The sequence below is a fragment of the Lycium barbarum genome, chromosome 2 (assembly GCF_019175385.1).
Source record: "Lycium barbarum isolate Lr01 chromosome 2, ASM1917538v2, whole genome shotgun sequence".
Taxonomy (NCBI): Eukaryota; Viridiplantae; Streptophyta; class Magnoliopsida; order Solanales; family Solanaceae; genus Lycium; species Lycium barbarum.
Genome location: NC_083338.1, coordinates 58,954,882 through 58,970,903, shown reverse-complemented (window position 1 = coordinate 58,970,903; position 16,022 = coordinate 58,954,882). Strand labels below are relative to the sequence as shown.

Here is a 16,022-nt window from a genome sequence, read left to right as displayed (position 1 = left end):
ACGAGCCCCCACTTACCAAAACCCTCCAAGACCTTACACCCTAATCCAAGCACCCGTCCACCAAAATAGACCACCATATGCCCCAAGACCTCGCCCAACTCTCGAAGTCAAAAATACCCGAGCCTATACCCCCATAGCCGAACCTTTAGCCCAATTATTTGAAAGGTCGAGGACAGTAGGATTGTTGCAACCAATTGAAGGGAGAATCCCTGATCCAATTCCTCGAAACTTTGATGGGAACAGACGTTGCGCATATCATTCCGGAAATCAGGGACATGACACCGATGAATGCTTTGGTTTGAAAAATGAGGTTGAAGCTTTAATCAAGAGTGGAGAAATTCAATGCACTACAGCGCCCCCGAATGTGAACAACAACCTGCTACCAAATCATGGAAATTAGGCGGTTAATATGATATTATTTGACGAGGAATATGACTTGGAGGGAACCATTGTGCCCGTTGGAAACACTGAGGCATTTGACGCAACATCCCCAACTGCTCCCATCATCACGGTATAGTTAAAGGCGCTGGTAACTGTTCGGACATACCAACCAAAATCCGTGGTGACCACTATTGCAGCAAGAAAGCACGATTATGATTCTAGGGCAGTCCCATGGGACTATCAATTGAAAGGGAAGGCTAAGATGATGGAAACCGCAGTCGCCCATGGAATGACAAGGTCAGGAATATGTTATGTCCCGGAGGATTTAATCAGAGGAAGTTCAGGCAAAGAGCACCATCAAAGGAGAAACATTACTGATGCCGAGGCAGCAGAATTATGGAAGAAGATGCAAACCAAAGATTATTCAGTCGTGGAACAGTTGAAGAAGACACTGGCCCAAATATCGATCATGTCCTTGTTGATGAGTTCTGAAGCCCACAGGGACGCTTTAGTTAAGGTGTTGAGTGAAGTAAGCATATCGAATGAGACGACGAGTGAAACGCTGGCCACAACAATCGGGCAGATGGTTAAAGAAAATAAGATTTCTTTCCGCAACGATGAACTTCCACTAGAAGGAACAGAACACAACAAAGCACTTCACATCACCGTGAGGTGCGGAGATAAGTTTGTATCTAGGGTACTTAGCGATAGAGGTTCAGGGTGTAACATTTGCCTTCTCAACACCCTGAGAAGTTTGAAGATGGACACGAGAGAAATGAAAGAAAGCCGTATGAAGGTTCGAGCTTTTGACGGGACACAAAGAGGTGTCGTTGGAGAAATCTGTCTACATTTGCAGATCGGGCCCGTGGAGTTCCCAGTCCTTTTTCAAGTGATGGACATATCGTCAACTTACAACTTGTTGTTAGGAAGGCCATGGGTCCACATGGCTGGAGCCGTTCCTTCCACTTTACATCAGTGTTTGAAATTCAAATAGGGTTGGGAGCAAATCGTAGTTCAGGGGGAACTTAGTCACCTCGTCTATTCTGAACGCTCTATTCCGGTTATTGAAGAAATGGGAGAGTTAGATGGAGCTACCTTTCATGCTGTGGAAATCATGCAAGCTGTAAAAATAGATGAGATGGCGGGATCTGATGAAATGAAGATGTTAAGCGCGGCAAAGATGGTAGCGTCAGAGATGTTGAAGTACGGCTACCAGCCAAAATCCGGGTTAGGCCCAAAATCTGATGGCATAATTGAACCAATCCAACTGAAGCAGCAGAAGGGTACTTTTGGGCTCGGGTATGATCCTATGTTTGGAGAAACTAGCGGCACCAAGGGGATCTTTGTGCCAGAGCAAGTTCCTGTCCAGGGTCAGATGATTGTGCCGGAGGTCGATGAAGATATCATAGAAGGAATGGAAAACCTGTTCGTGACAATAATCGAGGAGTATTGTGGGGAGACTGAAGCAGATGCCAAGACACCGACTATTCGTGATGCCGAACCAGGAGAGATCTTGCAGAATTGGACTGTCAACCCATCGTTGGTTCGCCGGGAGTCTTGGTAGTGTGGAATTGTAGTTTGTTTTCAAAATAGCATGATCAATTGAGGCTTGAATCATGCATGTGCTCTTTTGTCATCCACCTCTTTCTTTAAAAGCATTGAATGCTCCTTTAATGAAAATGCATTTTTTATTTTTCTATTTAAATATCATATTTTACTTATACTCGCTTTTCTTTTTCAGCACTCAAACTAGTAAAAATATTCATTCTATGATTATAACATGTAACGAAACCATTGAGCAAAGTACAAACGGCGAACAAGATTACGAGGAATACGACGAAAGCATGATGCCTGAGAATCTTCCGCAAGAGATCGAGCAACTCGAGAATCAAAAGAAACCAAACTTGGATGAAACTGAGATAGTTAACTTAGGATACGGTGAAGCAGTGAAGGAAACTCGGATCAACATACACTTAGAAGCTAAACAGAAGAAAGAATTGTTGGAATTGCTTAAGCAGTATGTCGACGTATTTGCTTGGTCCTACGATGACATGCCCGAGCTGAGCACCGACATCGTCTCTCATAGGCTACCAACTGATCCCACCCGCCCGCCGATCAAGCAAAAGCCAAGGAAGTTCAAGCCCGATTTGAGTTTAACGATCAAAGAGGAAGTCACTAAGAAGATTGAAGCAAATGTCGTAAGGGTTACAAACTACCCTTCCTGGTTGGCCAACATTGTGCCCGATCCAAAGAAGGACGGAAAAATCAGGATATGTGTAGATTATCGGGATCTCAACAAAGCTAGTCCTAAGGATGACTTCCCCCTTCTAAACATCCACATACTCATCGATAACTGTGCAAAACATGAGTTGCAATCATTTGTCGATTGCTTTGCAGGATATCATCAGATTTTGATGCATGAGGATGATGCGGAAAAGACAGTATTTACCACTTCATGGGGAGTGTACTGCTACCGAGTAATGCCATTTGGCCTCAAGAGTGCTGGTGCGACCTACATGAGGGCTATGACTACTTTGTTCCATGATATGATTCATAAGGAGATCGAAGTCTACGTGGACGATGTCATTGTCAAATCTCGAAGGAGTTCAAATCATTTTATTGACCTAAGGAAGTTCTTTGAACGATTGCAGAGGTACAACTTGAAGTTGAATCCAGCAAAATGTGCATTTGGAGTTCCTGCTAGAAAATTATTGGGATTCATTGTTAGCAGAAAAGGTATAGAGTTGGATCCTTCAAAAATCAAGGCAATCCAAGACTTGCCTCATTCGAAGAGTAAGAAAGATGTAATGAGTTTCCTTTGAAGGCTCAATTAAATTAGTCGATTCATCGCACAGTAAACAGTGATTTGTGAACCCATATTTAAGCTGCTGAAGAAAGATGCTGCCACAGAGTGGACAGAAGAGTGCGAGAAGGCCTTCGACAGAATCAAGGAGTATTTGTCCAATCCACCCGTATTGGTCCCGCCAGAACCAGGAAAACATCTATTGTTGTACTTGTCAGTATTGGATGGTGCGTTTGGATGTGTGTTGGGACAACACAATGAGATGGGGAAAAAGGAGAAAGCCATTTACTTGATCTCAAGGATGGATCCACTCAAATACATCTTCCAAAAGCCGATGCCCACCGGGAAATTAGTGAAATGGCAGATCTTGTTAAGTGAGTTTGCATCGTGTACATAACTCAGAAGGCCATCAAGGGACAGGCCTTGGCAGATCACCTTGCAGATAACCCTGTAGACAATGAATACAAGCCACTTACTATTCGCAGGGGAAGATATTTCAGAGCCTTATTCAGGATGGAGGATGTTCTTTGACGGAGCGTCAAATTTCAAAGGAGTCGGAATAGCAGCAGTTTTGGTTTCCGAGACAGGTCAGCACTACCCTATCTCGGCAAAGATCAGATTTTCCTGCACCAACAATATGGCGGAATACGAAGCTTGCATCCTCGGGCTTAGGATGGCAGTTGATATGAACATCAAAGAACTTTTGGTAATAGGCGATTCTGACCTATTAGTTCATCAAGTATGTCACAACTGATCAAATCATAAAATGATACGCAAGCCGACAAGGCTGCCAATACATATCAATATCATGCGCAAGCCGACAAGGCTGCCACTACATACGAACATATCCATAGCACATCGTATAGACACAGCTGAACAAACTTATACATAACCCACACATATGTCTACAGACCTCTAAGAGTATCGATAGCGAAATATGACGGGACAGGGCCCCGCCGTACCCCTGGGTAAACATATACGTACATCATAAGATCTGTACAAAAAGTCTAGGCTCCGGAACAACAGAGCTCTCCAAGACAGCTGAGTGGAAGTCCTATGCTGAAGGGTCACCAAACCGACTATCTGTACCTGCGGGCATGAAACGCAGCCCCCCGAAGAAAGGGGGTCAGTACGAGATATGTACTGAGTATATAAAGCATGAAATACAATAAAGAGGATCATAACTGAAATAGAGATTACCGGAAACAACTATGACTTTTGAAATATCAATACACTTGCCTTATGAAATGAAAATCATGCATATCAATATCATATATCATATCCGGCCCATTATGGGACTCGGTGAATAAGGTCGCCACATACCATCCTTGGCGCCATCATCACATCATCACACCATCACATCATCACATCATCACACCATCACATCATATATATATATACCGTATCCCGGCCCTCTAGTGAGGGATTCGGTGAACAATGCAGTGAAACTGTGCACGAGAACGTATCCTGGCCTGAGACTCAGTGAAAGATATATTGAGGCATGCATGAGCAGAGTAGTGAGCAACCATATGCAAACTAAATCATATTTGAGACTCAATAGAATATTAAAAATGAACCATCATTTGAAAATCAAGACAATAGTCATATCAAGTACCCTTCGAATGTTACTATGGATCATATCAAAATAGGACGCCTGAAATCATAGACACGTATCAAGACAAAATGAAATAGGTTCTGGAAATCAAAGACATTAGCCATCCTAGTGTCTCTAAGAATAGGAGCTTCTTTGGAATCATATACACGTCGTCTGTTTGTTTCATAAAGATCATGCCAAAAAGAAAGAAGGGTTAGCTTTACATATCTGTTATAGGTTAATCGTAACCAAGTTCGCTTCGTCACCCCTTTAGACTATTTAATATTAAAGTAACGCTATCGTTAGTAAACTATACTTTCTAGCTTATAAATCTACAACCAATTGCTTATAGGAATCATTCTTTAGTTCATACTTTCTTGATTAGGATTTTTGTTAGTTAAGAACTTAACGGAAATCGGGTAGCATTTCCCCTAAATAACTCGCCTAACCCGAACTTCCAATTAATCTCCTGTTATCACAGCAATACCAACAACGACAGTAATAGAAATATTCATATCATATCCTTACAATCCAGCCCATAAACAACTCAAACAACCCAATAACCTTTCTTAATCCTTTTCTAATCCAAATCATTAACATTTAAGATTATACACCAAACAGACCAACATACGCTTTGTATACGATACGTTATACACTTCTTTCTTCCAAATTTAGAAGCCATATCAACGACAACATGACAACAACACGAACAACAACATATGAACATAAACCACACTTTTAATCTTTTCAACTCAACAATTCCACATAACAACTACAACTCCCAATATCAACGAATTCATGCAATTTCTTACTTCCAATTTCATCTAATACAATTTTAATATTTCCTTTACAATACCATTAATCCAATTATACCATAAAATGAGAAAATCTTACCTTAATTTAATCGGAGCAATTTCTACAGTCACTTGCACCAATTTCACTATTTCTTCTTCCTCAATTCAATACCCAATGTTGCTATCACCTCCTTGGACTTGCAAATAATTTTACAATTTAATCAAAGCAACAAAACATATTTTTTTCTTCAACAACCATGGCTGGTCGAGAGCAACAACCATTTCTTTTTTTGGCAAAGCCACCAGAAAGGTGGAAATTTATTGATAAAGAAAATATGTACATATCAATCCAAAAGTGATTGATCAAATAACTAAAAACAGCAAAAGAAAGAAAATGACCAAGTGGAAATGGAAATACAAATTTTGGTTTTAAACCAGACTAAACAGCTATTAATCCAAGGGCCTTGACTTGATAACATCTATCACACCTTCAAAGTCTCACAGGTGGCATGTTTCAAATCAATTGAATCATTCTTCAGACCACTTAAATGTAGCTGTGATCTTCTTGTTCAAACCAGAATCTGCATGGAGCCATCACCACTCTCACCTTTGTACCATTGTCCAAGTGCATGAAATATATCCGGACATCTTAATATGTTTTTTGTATCTGAACATGCTAGTTCATACAACATTTGAATCTTCTTTCAACTACTGTACTTTTCCTTTCAATGTTGCAGCTGTCCATAGCATAAACTTTTGCATGAAATCAGGTCTGTATGGTACATGAACCATAATTAATACATTCTGTTACTTATGTGTTGATTATCACACCATTTATACCAAGGAATGAGCATGCCAAGCATACTAATACCACCCTAATACAACTGCTGCAAGTACTCACTAACAGTTGGTAGAATGTACTCAGTAATAGTTGCAGCATTGATGTCAATCTGGTGCTTTGTCTTGAAGGGTTCTTATTCTTAAATTTGGAATTCCTCTCTTCTCCATATTCAGAATCCTCTTAGCTTGACTGGGTAATTCCTGAAAACTATGAAACTGAACTGAACCTGCAAAAACAAAAACTAAGTTAGCTAAAAAATCTGCAAGCCCATTTCCTTCTCTATGTATATGCTCCACAAATACTATTTGATCCTCCATCATCCTCCTTATATCCTCCACCAACATTGAAATGCTCCAAGGGACCTTCCATTCAGTATTTAAGATCATCTTCATGGTCATGGAATCAGTCTCTATGATCAATGGAAAAAACTGCTTTTCTACACAGTGGCTCAGTCCCATTCTAATAGCTTCAGCCTCAGCCACAATATTTGTTCTATCTGTCAACATTTTAGAAGCTGCATACACCAATGCTCCCTCTTCATTTCTTATACAAAAGGCAGCAGAACTTGGACCTGGATTTCCTTTAGCATCCCCATCAGTATTACACTTATAAACTCCATATGCAGGTCTCCTCCATGTAATAATTTTGCATATAACAGTAGGCTTATATCTGTTACACCTCGGAAAATTTTCCGTTGGTACGCAAGTAAACGAACTAGTGAGGAATGGCATTTGATGACCCTAGTTGAGACTTTAAAGATGTTAGAGATGAGGGAAGAGGATTGCCAAGAGAAGGCAAAAGTATTTGATAAGTATCGGAAAGGAATTACAAGCAACGAGTTAGCAAGGACTTAATGATGTCTTAGAGAAGAGTTATAATGTCCCTTAGATCGATAATGAAGTGTTGAGCAAGTGTTAAGAAGGTTCCATAAGGATCGGAGGTCAAACGAAGTGATGAGAATAAGTTCAGTGGACTGATGGGTTATACGGCTCATTATACGGACCGTATAATGTTTTACGGACCGTATAATGGACCGTAAAACCATCACAGAGAAGGTTGCTCGCTGGTGACGTTTTACGGTCAGTTATACGGACCGTAAAACCATTTTACGGACCGTATAATGGACCGTAAAACGGTCACAGCGAGGGGTGCAGGACAGGCTCATTTGACGGTCAATTTTACGGACCGTATAATGGTTATACGGACCGTAAAACTTACCGTATAATGGATCCCGACAGATCAGTGGTGATTCATTAAATAAGGGACCAAGTTCATGAAATCATTTCAACATTTCATTCCTCTCTCTAAAACATCTCTCTACATTTATTATACAAGTTTTCAAGGATTATAAGCCATCAACAACATTAAATAAGTGAATCAAGAGTAAGAACCCATCAAAGATCATCTAAAGTCAAGATATCCAAATGGAGGGAAACTAGGGTTTTGCTCAAAGTGGAGTATTATCAACTAAGACTTGTTCCTACAACATCTAAGGTAAGATTCATGATATTCATATGTTGTTAAGATATTGGAGAGTTGAAATGCATGGATTGTAGAAAATATGGTAAAATGGGTCATGAATGATGAATAGTAACATTTTGGAAAATGGTTTGAATTGAGTTATGAGCCTTGATGTAATGTGATGCAAATGTGTTATAAATGATGTTGAGAACGCTGAATGAGTGATGCACGTGAATGGATATAGTCGTAGGTTCTAGCCATGGACATGGACTAATGAAAGTAAATTGAGAATATGGGTAATGTGCATGATTAAAAGCTATTGTTATGATATTAGGAATGTATTGTTGACTTTTGGGAGTTGAATTACGATGTGAAGGAATAGTTGTCTGATTTCCCCTAGCTTTAGCCATGTGTGCTAATTATCAATGCTAATGATAGTATGACCTTAATGAAGGTAGAAACGTGAGCATCAAAGGAATACGTGCAAGTGTAGACTAGTCCGACGGGAAGGTATGTAAGGCTAACCCTTCTTTCATAAGGCATGGTTCTTTGGCCAAATTCCTAAATTCTCTATATGGGTATGTTGTCTCCAAATGATTGATATTCCGAGCTCGTAAGCTCATGATCCTTGATATGTACTACGATTGTACTACGCACCTCATATGACGAGTAATCCTATGATATAGACGTAACGATGATGATGATATAATAATGATGCTAAAGGTGCCTACGGGCTATTATACTTATATGTGCCTATGAAGGGCTATAATGAAACCCCGAGCTTATACGCCGGGTAGAATATATGTATATGAATATGTATAGAGTATGTACACGATTTCGAAATGCGTGCACACCTCTGCAGATGGTACGGATAACCCTGAAGCCTTGGTAGGGCCAGGTATGAGTAACCTTGAGCCTTGGTTGGCCAAGTATGTATGAAACACCGATCCTATGAGGTTGGGTATGCTATGTAAATGCTATTTATATGAAATGATTATGTATATAAAATGAATATGAATGTGATAAGACTATGTACATGAATACGAATAAGGACATGTATACGAATACGAGCACAAGTATGGTACGAGTACTATTATGGAACACGCATGAGGATGTATGTATACAAATACGTATGAGAAATGGAAAGTTCCTATGAAAGGAAAGTAAGTGTCATGATGATGATATTATTGTCTCCACCCTCCTATGCTATTTCATATGTTGTTCATTATGCTTATATATTAATGTTGATCATGCTTTACATACTCAGTACATTCTTCATACTGACGTCCTTTTGTTTGTGGACGCTGCGTCATGCCCGCAGGTGCACAGGGAGACAGACTTGATCCATAGCTGCTTATTTAGAGATTACATAGCAGAGCTCCACTTCCTTCGGAGCCATAGCTTCTGGGTACTCATTCTTTTGTGTACATATTTATGGGCATAGCGGGGTCCTGTCCCGCTCATGTGTTATGTCACACTCTCTTTAGAGGCTCGTAGTCACGTGTATATGGTTAGATATGTCCGGCCTTGTTGGCCTATATTTTGTATATCATTTTGTTAGCCTTGTCGACTCATGTACATTGATGTGGCATAGACGCCTATGATGATTAAAGATGTTGTTGTCCAATAGGACTAGTTTGGCAAATGAATGGAAATGCATGTATAATTATGTGGCTCACCTAAATGTAAGCATAAGAGTAAGCTAAGGGGGGTGCCCGGGTGGGCTAGCACCGGGTGTTCGTCGCGCCCCCCTAGTCGGGTCGTGACAATATCCTTCAAATAACTGAATAATCTGATGCCATATAGTTGGAATATTTAGCCCAGGAAACTGAACTTTACATAAAATATGAATGTTCATATTTATGTCATATAGCACTCTATTCAGATTCATAATACCACCATGAAGCCTATTGTTTCTCCACTTCCATATTTGCCATACAATAAAAGCAGGCATTGCTTTGTATATTGTCTTCATTTTGAAATGGCATTTTGCTTCCCACCAACTTCTTATAGCATGTTTAACCTGAACACAATTCAAGCTCAATCCAGCCCCCATATTGAAGTATCTCCATACCTTTGCAGCCAAATCTCCACACATGAATAGATGGTTTATTGTCTCTATCTGAGCATTATGACAGCAACAACACTTTGAAACTAATGGAATGCCAATACTTGCCGCCACTTCATCAATTGGGACTTTAAACTTCCACAATCTCCACATGAAGAATGATATTTTAAAAGGTACACCTTTGATCCACATATTCTGAAATGGCACTATTACATTAGCTTTCTGTCTCAGCAAGTGCTATGCACTACTTACTGTAAACTTACCTGTGCTTTTCATCATCCACCAAGGTCTATCCCATTCATTTGATGCACATTTAATGTCAATTTCCTGTAATATATGCTGCACAATATCTTCAGGAAACATCTGCATGAGTTTGTTGGCATTCCATCTTCCATCTGCCATAAGTTCAGAAACATCTTTAGCATGCTCATTGATGTGCCAGGACTGGGGAACCACATAACTAAGAGCACCTAGCTTAGTCCAATTATCAAACCAAATGTTTGAACTTCCAATCTTTGGCTCCCACCAGATTTCATGTTCTATACTTTCCCTTGCTTCCAACATCATCTTCCAGACTTGTGACCCTCCCTTCCATTGAACCAGTTGAGGGATTTGTTTTTTGCAGTACTTATTCCACATGAAATTGGCCCATAGTGAACTAGTGGTTCTAAACTTCCACCATAGTTTAGCACATAAAGCTTTGGATGTGTCATGAATAGATTTGAATCCCAACCCACCTTCATGTTTGGGAATACACATGTTAAGCCAAGCTGCCCAGTGTCTGCATCTACCTTCCTCCTTATTATTCCAAAAGAACCTGGCAAAGATCCTGTGTAGTTCCTTTATAACACATTTAGGAGGCCTTATAGCAGATAAAACATGAATTGGAATACTTTGAAGGACACTTGTAATCAACACAGCTTTTTCTCCATAAGACAATAACTTGCCTTTCTAAGTTTGTAACCTGTCTTTGACTTTCTTCAATAATTCAGTATAATCCACTTTCCTTTTTCTGGAATGAGTAATTGGTACTCCAAGATATGTAAAAGGAAATTGTCCTCTCACAAATCCTGTAACAATTGCAACCTGCTGACTAACCTCATGTGATACTTTGCTGAACATATAAAAGGAACTTTTGCTCTTGTTTATCAGCTGTCCAGATACCTTCTCATATTCCTGTAGAGTATTCATGATCATCTGTAATGATTGGTTATCTGCTGAAGAAAAGATGATTGTATCATCTTCATATGCCAGGTGATTCAAATCAGCACTCCACTTTGGCATCCCATACCCAACAAAACCAGGCTGATCAAATAAAGAATTTAGTGCCCTTAAAAGACCCTCTGCAGCAATAATGAAAAGAGCAGGAGAAAGTGGATCCCCTTGCTTGACTCCCCTTGTAGAATGGAAGAAACCATGTGCCTGGCTATTTAGGAGAACAGAATACCAATTATTTGCCAACAGTCTCCATATAAGATCAATGAAAAAGGAAGAAAATCCCATCTTTCCCATCACTTTACAAAGGTACAACCATGAGACCCTATCATATGCTTTTGCCATATCTAACTTGATCACAACATTTGCTGGTTTTCCTCTCTTCCTTATATCAGTTACAATTTCTTGTGTCAACAACACATTTTCAATTATATTCCTTCCTTTCACAAAGCCAGACTGATTTGGAGAGATCACCTTTGTAAGTAGCTTGTCTAGCCTGTCATGAACTACTCTTGATATGACCTTACTGATAAAGTTGCTAAGACTTATAGGTCTCATATCAGAAAATGCCTCAACAATATTTTTCTTTGGTAACAAAACCAGATTAGTGTGAGTGATGGATTTGGGAAGAGTTTGTCCTTCAAAGAAAGCTTTAACAACACTATATACATCAACCTTTATCACCTCCCAACACTTCTGATAAAATATACCAGAAAATCCATCAGGGCCACAAGCACTGTCCCCATTTAATTCAAATAAAGCCCTCTTTACTTCCTCCATAGTAGGTTGAGCAGTAAGTGGTATATTATCCTCCTCTTTGATCTGCTCTTGAATATGATGAAAAATTGGAGAATCTTCACTAACCCCCTCATGAGTAAATTGCTTATGGAAAAAGTTGACAGCTTGAGCAGCAACACTATCAACATCCTCAATCTAATTTCCAGCATCCTCTTTTATCCTCCTAATCTGGATTCTTTTTCTTCTTCCTTTTACCAGACTATGGAAATATCTGGTATTCCTATCACCTTCTGAAAAACAATCCATCCTGGCTTTTTGCCTCCAGAATTCCTCCTCATAGTGAATATACAATTTAAGTTCAGCTTGTGCCCTTTGCATGACCATTCTATTTTCTGCTGATGGAGTTTCTTCAAACAATTGCTCTTTAATCTTAACTATTTCCTCTCTGATAACAAGTTGTTTAAAAATGTCCCCAAAAGTATTCTTACTCCATGTGCTTAAAGCTATTTTCAGTTTCTTCATTTTGAGCTTAAATGACAGAAATACATCATCTGTTAAGGCTGTTTCCCATTGCTGTTTAACAAAATCAAGAAAAGTATCATGTTCCACCCAGAATTTGAGAAATCTGAATGGTTTGATAAACGTTTCCCCTTGATCTCCACATGATACAAGTAATGGTGCATGGTCAGAACCAGTCCTTGACAGATGTTCCACTTCTAATTGTCCAAACCAATTCTGAAGTGCATCATTATATACAATCCTGTCCAATCTCTTAAATATACAGTCATTAGCAGCCCTACCATTCCACCATGTGAAAGGACTCCCTTTGAAAGGCATCTCATGCAACTTACAGGAATTCAGACAAAAGGCAAAGTCTTCATATTCTTGTGGCAAAACTGGTAGACCTCCTATTTTCTCTTCTTCATTTAGTATAACATTGAAATCACCTCCAACCAGCCAAAGAGCTGTCATATTATTAGCCAAGAGGTATAAACTGTCCCACAACTGAATTCTCTCCACATCTGAACATTTAGCATACACCATTGTAACCACCATTTCTTTATTGAAATCTTAAAACTGCAGCTTTACAGTAATAGCCTGCTCAGTATCCAATAGAACCTCAACATCAACATTATCTTGCACAAAGAACTAGATTTTTCCATTACAGTTGGAATTAGCATAAGGCATTCCAAGTTTCCTTCTATATTTCTGAATTTGGTTCTGATGTTGAAAAGGCTCCATCAGAGCTACCAAAAAGAACTTATGATGCTTGTTTAACATTTGAACTCTATGAAATTCTTGTTGAGACTTTACTGATCTTATGTTCCAGAATAAAGTTTTAACAATCATTTAACATATTTCTTAAGGTTACTCCTTGTTGAATACCTCACAGTTTGAGGAACCTCTGAGTTTAGCTTTCTTCCTTTCTTTGGACCTTTACCTTGTGATTTTGGAGATACTCCTGCCTCTACACATATCTGCTGTAGTTTCATATCAATAGCATCACCCTCAGCATCTTCCTTCTTATTGGTGATCAAATTCACCTTATCATGTTCATCCTGTACCTTGTGAGAGATTACATCATGTAACACCTTGTTAGGTGATACCCTTACAGAAACATTCAGAGGCTGCATATCTCTAATATCAGGAATAATGGCCAAGGATAAATTCCTTTGCTCAGCATCAACAACTTTCTCAGGATAATAACCAATCAACTGCAAGTTACAGTTAGAGTTATGTACCTCCTCATCAATAATATCCTTCAGAATTACTGCTTGAGTAGACTCCTTCTGATCCATGGAAACATCCATGTCTTGCATCTTTTCAACACAACCTTCATTCAAATATAGATCACCTGCTTGAGTACTTTCAGACATCTGATTTTCCAAAGAACTTTCATAGGCCACATATCCATCTTGACTCCTGTTACTATTAATTCTTTGTTGAGCATCTGCATCTGCATCCCTACTTCCAGTATTTTCAACTCCTTGTTGGTGATTATCTTCCTCATTTCTTTTCTACCCCATTTCAGCCTTTTGATCATCTGCAGATAATTCAGTATTCACATCATCCTGACAGCTATTAGACTTCTTTGAACCATAAACCTCTTCAACCTCCATAGAATCTGCATTACCATCCAGCTGTGGACTATCAATAGCTATTACACTGTAATTAACAACTTCACTTTTGTGCACCTTAGCAATATCCTTCTCATAGACTTCACCCTCTTCTATAGATTTGGTTCCATTTGTAGCCTGATGTTCATCCATACCCAAATTTGCAGCATCTACACCAGCACACTCCTTGCTATGATTCTCCTTGTCATCTATACAGTCAGCTGCAACCCTTTGTTCAATATAATGCTCATCTTGACTGTTACCGAGCCTACAAATATCAACATCCTCTACTCCTTGATTAAGTAACTCAAATTTGTTTGATACCATAACTTCTTCGTTTCCATCATTCCTCCCATTTGTATTCACTTTGTTCTTGACCTGCCCTTTGTTTCCAGGATAAGTTACCACAGTACCACTGGATAATACCTCTGGTAAGTATTGTTGCATTGGTTCTTTCCACCCCCTATTCCTTCTATATCCTCCTTGTTGGATTTGCCCTTGCTTACTTGTTCCAGGCTCATTTACTACAACTGCAGCCTTTCCTTTGTTCTGAGTCCCTTCCCCAATATCTATCACCTCCTTTTCCAGCAGTTTTGGATGTAGCACCCAACATTCCTCATTAAAGTGACTTTGTAAACAACACTTTGTGCAATAATTTGGTAAGTAGTCATATTGAATATTTACTTTAATCGACCTGATATCCTTTGTAATATCATCTTCAATCTCCATCCACACAAACTTAGGCAAATCTGCAAGCAAATCAACCTGCACTTTCACTCTTGCACAGTTTGGTCTGGTCTTGTTGATTGTAGCAGCATCTAGTTGGATTGGCTGGCCCACCGCAGAAGCCAATGTAAAAAAGGATTCCTTGACAAAAAAAGTAGGGAGAAGGTTTGGAAACGAAATCCAAGCCATAACAATTGAAGTCTCCTTTTCCACACTGAATTTAGAATCATATATTAATGGCCTCATTTGATAAGAATGTCCATCTTTTGCCTTCAACCAAATGAAGCTCTTTGAAGATATATTAATAAAATCTGCTTTTAGATCACATCTTATCAATACATGCCTATCTCTCAAAAAGCCTACACGAACGTTCCCTTTTACGCCACACTGACGAGGTATAATAGATCGCAACTCTTCTAGTTCAGGCCATCCATACGAAAACTTACCAACAATGGCATATTGTAGATTTTCAATCCTTTCCATTCGTAGTACTTCAGACGATGACCATCTTACAACGTGTTTACCATCTATAATCTCAACCATCTTCATCGGAATGGATTCATACGTGCGCATGGGATCTTTACCAGTTTCATGCATTAAAGTTTGATGAAAATTCTGTGTTGTGGACGTAGGGACTGTTTGTAACTGCTGAGCAGTGCTGGACGAAGGAGGAAGAAGGGAGAGGGGAGGGAAATCTTGAGGAGAGAAAGCCTGACCAACCACCAGATGCGGCGGCTGGCCAGTGGCCGGAGTGGCCATAGTATTGTTACGGTTTCAAGCTAGGGTTTGCATGGGAGGAGAGAGAAGAGAGCGTTTTTGGGTTGCTTATAGTTTTGACCAAAACAGAGAAATGCAGCAGCCATGGCTATGCTCTTCTCTCTCTTTCTCTTAAGCTTCAATTTGCAAAATGAAATGAATGCTAAATTTGGTCATTAGCTTGACTATTTATATGAATCCTACTAGCCCTACATGTTCCCTCCATGGTGAATCATCATTTTAATATATTTGTTTAGTTTTTTTTAATTAAAGAATCGGGTGGGGCCCACTTTAACTATATAATTAGCCAACTTAATTAATCTTAATTTAATCACTAATCTCCACTTAATAATCTAATCATAGTTAATTAATTCCTAATCTCCATTAATATTTCTATACTAATTGAAATTTATAAACAAATCGTGCACTAATTAAAATCGAGAATTAAAGGCACTTATTTCATATCCCAAAAATAATCCCGTCCTTAACCTATGTCTATTAGCTTACGAATAATTCGACGTTAAAACA

At 39.2% G+C, this 16,022-nt stretch overlaps 1 protein-coding gene across 1 annotated transcript; it reads right to left on the bottom strand.

Annotated features, from left to right (window-relative positions):
* Positions 1-6,582: 6,582 nt before the first annotated feature.
* Positions 6,583-12,951, bottom strand: LOC132628609 (uncharacterized). The gene is made up of 9 exons (XM_060344376.1): positions 12,565-12,951; positions 12,151-12,468; positions 11,632-12,090; positions 10,907-11,538; positions 10,519-10,759; positions 10,206-10,416; positions 9,898-9,996; positions 6,716-6,993; positions 6,583-6,639 (listed from the first exon to the last, which is right to left on the bottom strand). The coding sequence occupies exons 1-9, from the start codon at positions 12,949-12,951 to the stop codon at positions 6,583-6,585; spliced, it is 2,682 nt and encodes an 893-aa protein (XP_060200359.1).
* Between the last annotated feature and the right edge of the window lie 3,071 nt (positions 12,952-16,022).